Source organism: Austrofundulus limnaeus, unplaced genomic scaffold, assembly GCF_001266775.1.
Source record: "Austrofundulus limnaeus strain Quisiro unplaced genomic scaffold, Austrofundulus_limnaeus-1.0 Scaffold2, whole genome shotgun sequence".
Taxonomy (NCBI): Eukaryota; Metazoa; Chordata; class Actinopteri; order Cyprinodontiformes; family Rivulidae; genus Austrofundulus; species Austrofundulus limnaeus.
In genome coordinates, this window is record NW_013952404.1 from 9,571,077 (window position 1) to 9,577,326 (window position 6,250).

At 45.0% G+C, this 6,250-nt stretch overlaps 1 protein-coding gene across 1 annotated transcript in view; it reads left to right on the top strand.

Annotated features, from left to right (window-relative positions):
- Window positions 1-1,117: 1,117 nt before the first annotated feature.
- grhl3 (grainyhead-like transcription factor 3) overlaps window positions 1,118-6,250 on the top strand; it is a gene marked incomplete at its 5' end in the record, with an annotated part of 7,367 nt that continues 2,234 nt past the window's right edge. Inside the window, 13 exon segments of the mRNA XM_014015345.1 lie at window positions 1,118-1,292; window positions 1,384-1,448; window positions 1,933-2,197; window positions 2,283-2,522; window positions 3,089-3,200; window positions 3,326-3,420; window positions 3,878-4,036; window positions 4,156-4,231; window positions 4,310-4,434; window positions 5,073-5,098; window positions 5,204-5,289; window positions 5,372-5,457; window positions 5,596-5,660. Coding sequence (XP_013870799.1) covers window positions 1,118-1,292; window positions 1,384-1,448; window positions 1,933-2,197; window positions 2,283-2,522; window positions 3,089-3,200; window positions 3,326-3,420; window positions 3,878-4,036; window positions 4,156-4,231; window positions 4,310-4,434; window positions 5,073-5,098; window positions 5,204-5,289; window positions 5,372-5,457; window positions 5,596-5,660 — 1,575 coding nt within the window.

Below are 6,250 nucleotides of genomic sequence, written 5' to 3' on the forward strand. Positions count from 1 at the left end.
TTTAGATCTGTGCTTATGGTGGGTCTGTTACGGCTTCACTAACCTAGAGGCCACGGAGCACAAAAGGATCCTGGGAAATYAGAATCTCCTCTGGAGCTGTTGGAGACAGAGGGCAGTGACAGCATGCAGTGCATTGAATTACATGATGGCGAAACTTTAGGGGAGAAAAAAAAAAGCCCACCTTATCTTTGTGGAGAATCAGATCCTGGTTTCAAGATAAAATGTWGAAAAATCCCGAGGGTTGCGTTGAGTTGAAACAGTTTTTTTAAGCTTCACTGTGTGAGAGGCAGGTGCATCTCTGAGCAGGTGTAGGGCAAGTTTTTTTTACTTAAATACAGCAGGAATTTAAGAAGGTATTTTGGCATCAAAACAAGTAAATATGCAGTTTCTTGTTTAGAGTCCCACCATTCTGCATGTGAGAAATAATGGAACTGTCTCCCTGTGCTGTGGTCGTGAATAGCGGAGGTCTTTCTTACCTGTCAGCACATTCAATTAAGTGTTTGTTCAGGTGAAACTGCAGCTGTTTGTTCATTAGCTGCTTCAGACTAGAAGGTGGGGGGGCTTAACCTGGCAGTCTGTATGTTTACGGCCCAATGTCACTGAGAGTCTCTCCAAACAAACTGTATCCTTAGAATCCCAGCCTTGTAAATATTTTTGCAGCCGAAATGGAAAAGCAGAGCCCACCTCCAAGTGACAGTTGCGGCTTTTTCAGAAAATCCAGTCAGCGCTCATGAGAGCTGCGCAAATATGAAAGTTTATCCAGGATTCAAGGATTTGTTGTTTTTCTCCTTCCACGCTTGAAACCACAAAACACTGTCTGCGTGTTAAAGCACAGACATGTCTTTTTTRTTTCTTTCTTTCTTTTTTTTTTTACACCTCAGCTCCTGAGAGAGCTTACTCAGTTCTGTGGTTTTGCAATCGAAACCCTCCATGCTAGGGGGCAAGTATGCACAGTTCTCTGAGGCTCAGGAATCAGCTGCAGCTTCCTCCGCTCAGCCAAACCATGTTTCACCTACAGGCAAAACATTTCTGTCACACGCAGTTGATGAAATAAAACCTTTTTGTTTTTGCAGTTTTGTCTGATAAATCCCTCCACTCTCCTCCGTATCTCCTGCAGGACTCTGGGACTGGTCTTTCAGAGTGAGAACTTCAACTACAACAACTATAACAACTACATAATGGACTCCTGGTCCTACCTGAACACCCCTGTTCCTGAGCCGAACCACTCCAAACCCAGACTCAATCCTGAGGACAACTTTACAGCTTTAACCATGCTCCATGAACACTGCAAGGTAAACAGGGTCGTCCCGTAAACCACATGCTTTCAACTTCAGCCCCAAGCCTAATTTCTCGTGCTGATGTGTGCTTTTGCTACTTTTTCAGAACCAGAAAGAGCAGAAAGTTGCCGCCTTCAGTCGCGCCAACAATATCTGCAAACCAGTCGAGAGGTGAGTCTACAAACAGACACAAACGTGTTCTAAAAATTGCACCCCATTAGTTAATTACTCTTCTCACTCAATGACATTTATGATGAGGATAAGTTCCAAAGAAACYGGTGGTGTTTGTGTCAATCTGTCAGCTGGATTAATGTCTATTCATTTAAGCGTCATCTTCCTCTCTGATGGAGATTCAAATCTGATGTTTTCTCTTCTCTTGTTTGTTTCCTGTTGTTGGGTGGGTGGGGACAGGTCATTGTTGGGGCTCAGTGTTGTCCCCTTAAACATATTCAGTAGAGAAACTCAAACACAGAAGAGAGAATGGGGGGGGGGGGGGGGGGGCTGGATTAAGAAACAAATAGTTCCCACCCAGGCTTTCTTCAAGTTGCTGTGTTGCGCTGACACAATTAGAGCGTTAACTGACTGCACTTTCTGTGAAAGTGGAAAAAAAAACTTAGGTTAGGTTTGAACTGTTTCCTTCTTTTCACATTCGCAGAAGCCTGAGCAACACCAGCGACCTCATTTCACTTGAGACCACCACCAACGTCATGAAGATCCTCTCTGAGAGCGTTCCCGTCTCCCATCCCCAGGAAGTTGTGGCGCCCAAGCAGATCGCCTCCGTTCCCATTTCCGCTCCCGCCAACCCGGACACGTACGCCACCCTGACCAGCGTCGTGGCCGACACGTACGACAAGCAGGAGCTCAACAACATCTTTGAGTCCCTGATGCAGGGGAACGCCTTCGCCGACACCACTGCCGAGGTATGTTTGAACCAATCGCTCCAGGAAAAACACTCTTTTTCTGTCGTCTTTTACCAATCAGTACGCTCTGTGTGGATTTTTTTAGTCGCTTTCCTACAACGAGCAGTTCCCTGAAAACACCTCCAGTCCGGTTTACTCGGACTCCTACGCCAGCTCCCCGCCGGAGAGGTCCAGGAGCGAGTTTCACTTCAGCCTCGGCTCTCCTGCAGCCTCCTCTCACAAGTCCCACGAGTTACCCATGGTGTACCTGAACAAAGGCCAGTTCTATCCCATCACTCTGCAGGGAGTGGACAGCAGCGCCTGCCTCACTGCCACCAAGGTCAAGGTGAGTCATGGAATCAGAGTCATCTCCAAAAAAAAAAAAAGTTTTGTTTTGTGTTATTTGCGTGACTTACAGAATTTAGTGGCTATTGTTGCATTTTTACCCTGAAGGCTTTGTTTTGTTGTTTTTTTCTTGGAGCAAATAAAGTTTTGTGTGTGTGTGTCACCAAGCCAACCCTTCCCAAACGTGTGTCCCTCCCTTGTAAAGCCAGCACCATTTCGGTGACTAATTCCCCCGCTGACTGTGAAAGCGACAGCYTGTTTCCTTGTGCGATTTCTTCATAACGCTGGGGAAACAAGGCCCGAGTGCAGAACAGCCCGGCTTAGTCGTGTTTGTCTAAGTGTTAGATTTAAGAAAAGGGGAGAGGAGAAGGTGCGGTGCGCTTTATAAAGCTCTTTGTCAGTCGAATCGAAGGAGAAAGGGAGGATTTGCATGAGTGAATGAAACATATCTGTGTTTAAGAGAGAGATGATCAGTTGGAAAATTTCAGCAGGTGTCAAAAATAACACAAAAGCACACAGGTGAACCTTATGCTTACTGTTTCTTTTTTTTTTTCTCCTCCACCTCAGACAGTGGTGATGGCTGTTTTTGAGAATGACAAGAGCCCCGAAATGCAGCTCCGCTTCTGGAATCACTGGCACGCACGCCAACCAACCGTCAAACAGAGGGTCATCGACATCGGTACGTTCCTGATGATCCAAAATACACACAACTGTCACGTAATAACAGTGAAGCGCTCGACGAGCTTTCACGGTCTTATTAGGAAAAACGTGCCGAGAATCCCATTGCTTTTCTCTTTTAAACAGCCGACTACAAAGAAGTGTTCTGTGGCATCAGCAACGTGGAGGAGGTGGCCTTCAACGCGCTCTCGTTCGTGTGGAACCCCAACGAGGAGGCCAAGGTAAACACATCCACGCCACYCATGAGCTCCCAGATCATTAGCGCTGATTCATGAGGTGATTTAGCAGAAATAAAAAAATAAAAAAACAAAACTGGTGATTTTTTATTTGTTTTTTTAATGAGGGAGATGAGGGAAGGAGACAAGGAGTGGCTGAGGAAGGGAGGGGGAAGAATGCATGAAATGTGTTTTCCCCTGAGGCTCTTGTCACTAGACAAGAGTCACGTATGCGTGCTTCTCTGTGGCCCAAAGGTGCTCAGGCAGGGCCACCAAGCCTGCTGCAAATAGGGCCAGATGGAAAATTGTTGGCAGGAAAAGCAGCAGGTGTTCCTGTTTTTTTTAAATTATTATTATTATTATTATTTTATAGCCGTCTCAGATCATTTGTTTTCTATTCCTGTTTCTTAATGCAGACAAATAAAAGAAAGARGCTAAATTTCTTGATTTCTTCTCCCTTTAGATTTACATCGGCATAAACTCCCTGAGCACAGACTTCTCCTCTCAGAAAGGAGTGAAAGGTCTACCCCTGAACCTGCAGATCGACACCTACGACCTCAGCTCGGGGAACAACCAGCTGCTGCACAGAGCTGCCCTGCAGGTCAAGATTTTCTGCGATAAGGTACCTCYCTTTTTAAGTCACACAGAGACTCTTGTGCAAGCAGCAAAAAACCAGTATCAATGGACCAGTGCCCTTTTTTTTTTTTTTTGTAATCGCGTTCCTTTTTTGTGTGTCTTCAGGGTGCAGAGAGGAAGATGAGAGATGAGGAGAGGAAGAGATCCAAGAGGAGGGGAAAGAGCTGTAATGATGTAAACTGTAAGTAACAAAGTTTTTTTTCCCAAAAAGCAGTTTCATTATCAGAAATGTAAACTAATATGGTGTTCATTTTTCCAGCTAACAAATCGTTAATGTGCGGCTCCGCTAGCATTGAGTACACCTACTTCAAAACCCTGGATGACCACATGACTCAGCCTGTTCTCTTCATCCCAGAGGCCCACCTTTCCACCTTACAGCGCATGGTAGGTCCCTCACACTCCCCATCTCCCCACCCACCTGCAGGTGATGAGACAGGCACGAGCGTGGCAGGGGAATAAAAAAAAAACTCAACTGTGGGAAAGTATGCAGTTGGGGMWAAAAAAAAAAAGTTTTTTCCTGGGAACCAGGGGCGGTGGGGTGTTTTAATAACACCAGCGAAAGTGAGGTTAAACYCAGACCTCAGATCAGATCAGCTAATTGGAGACGAAACCAGACACAAGTTCAAGCCCCTGCAGCTCATGCTCGATGCTCGGCACGGTCGCCCTCATGCTCTCAGCGGCCTTCACTCAACACGGCTGCAACAACAGCCGGGCCGAGGGTGCTGTTCAGACAGGCCGGCTTTCCCACACCTCGGAGCTTTCGGGGGCCGTGTGTTTGAGCGTCTGAAAAAAAAAGACCATCACTACTGAGTGACTGAGGTGCAAAGATGAGGACACAAGTCCACATTTACGAGGCTTCGTCAGTGGTCATGGGAACTAAACCTCTAAAGGGGAAATCAGATTTCTTGTTTAAGGCATCACACGCAAATAGTGGTGGGTGGAAGGACATGAAGAAATGTCTTTATCAGTGAAACTGTGTCTAATCAGATCTCTCTCTCTGTCATGTTTCTTTTTCTCTTTAGGCCTCTTCTATGGATGAGAATGACAGGTAAAAACAAAAATAAACAAAACTGAAAACAGRATTTGCCTGTCAATTGGCATGAATTAGCATGTGGTGGCTGCTTTCCCTCTAACCTTGATGTTTTGCTGACAGGAGTTGCCTGAAGAGGCTGTATCCAGACAGAGACCGGAGCAACTCTCCACCCAACAAACAGACCCGCAGAGAAGACCCACAAAGAGGTAGATAGAACACAAGCCTTGCTGCTGATGAGCTGTCGAGGTTTCTTTTGGTGCTAAATGATGTCTTCTTGCTCTCCGGTAGTTCTGCTCTACGTGAGGACAAACACAGAGCAGGTGTTCGACGCTCTCATGCTCAGCTCGCCGACACTCTCAGGTCTACGAGAAGCTGTAAGTCTTAAAGGATGACAAAAATATTATTATTATTTCAAGTCTAAGATCAAGACTATTTTCTGTGCTTTCCACAACTGTATCYTCTTTCATGAGGAGGAAGTCTGACTGTGATCCTTTGTGCTTTTCTTTCCTCAGATTTCCCAAAAGTATGGTTTGCAAAAAGACACCATTGGGAGAATCTTCAAAAAATGCAAGCGAGGGTGAGTTTCTTATTGTTCTTTTAGCTATTTCAGCACAGCTAAACAGTCGTGGTAAATTATAGGAGTACGACTGACATAGAAGATGTGCGTATACTTTAGGGTTTAGTTTGTGGCTTTAATCTTATTCCCCCTTAAGCAAACACTGTGRTGACAGACCGGGTTGGTAGGTTTAGTTAGCTTGGTTCTCTGGAATGTGTTAATTGAAGCTCCTCCACACACAGACACACACACACAAACATATATATATATAGAGGCTGAAAAGATTTCACAATGTCGTGCCAATGAGTCATCGGTAATTGTTCCAATTATTGATGTTTTCATAACCGTATCTTGTTGAAACAGAAGGAAGTGTCATTTGAAACGATGCCTTCTTTTGATAAAAGCCTCAGAGCTTCCAGTTACAACTTAAAGGTTGCTCATCAGGTTATAGACTGTCACACATTGCTGAAAGATTAGATGATTTTCTTCTTCTTTTTTTTTTTTGAAGAGGTGCATGCCTTCTGCAAGTGCCAAAACAACTTCCGCGTGTTTTATTTCCCTTCTTAACAGAAACACTTGTTTTCATTTCTTTTCTTTCAACCCACCAAAAA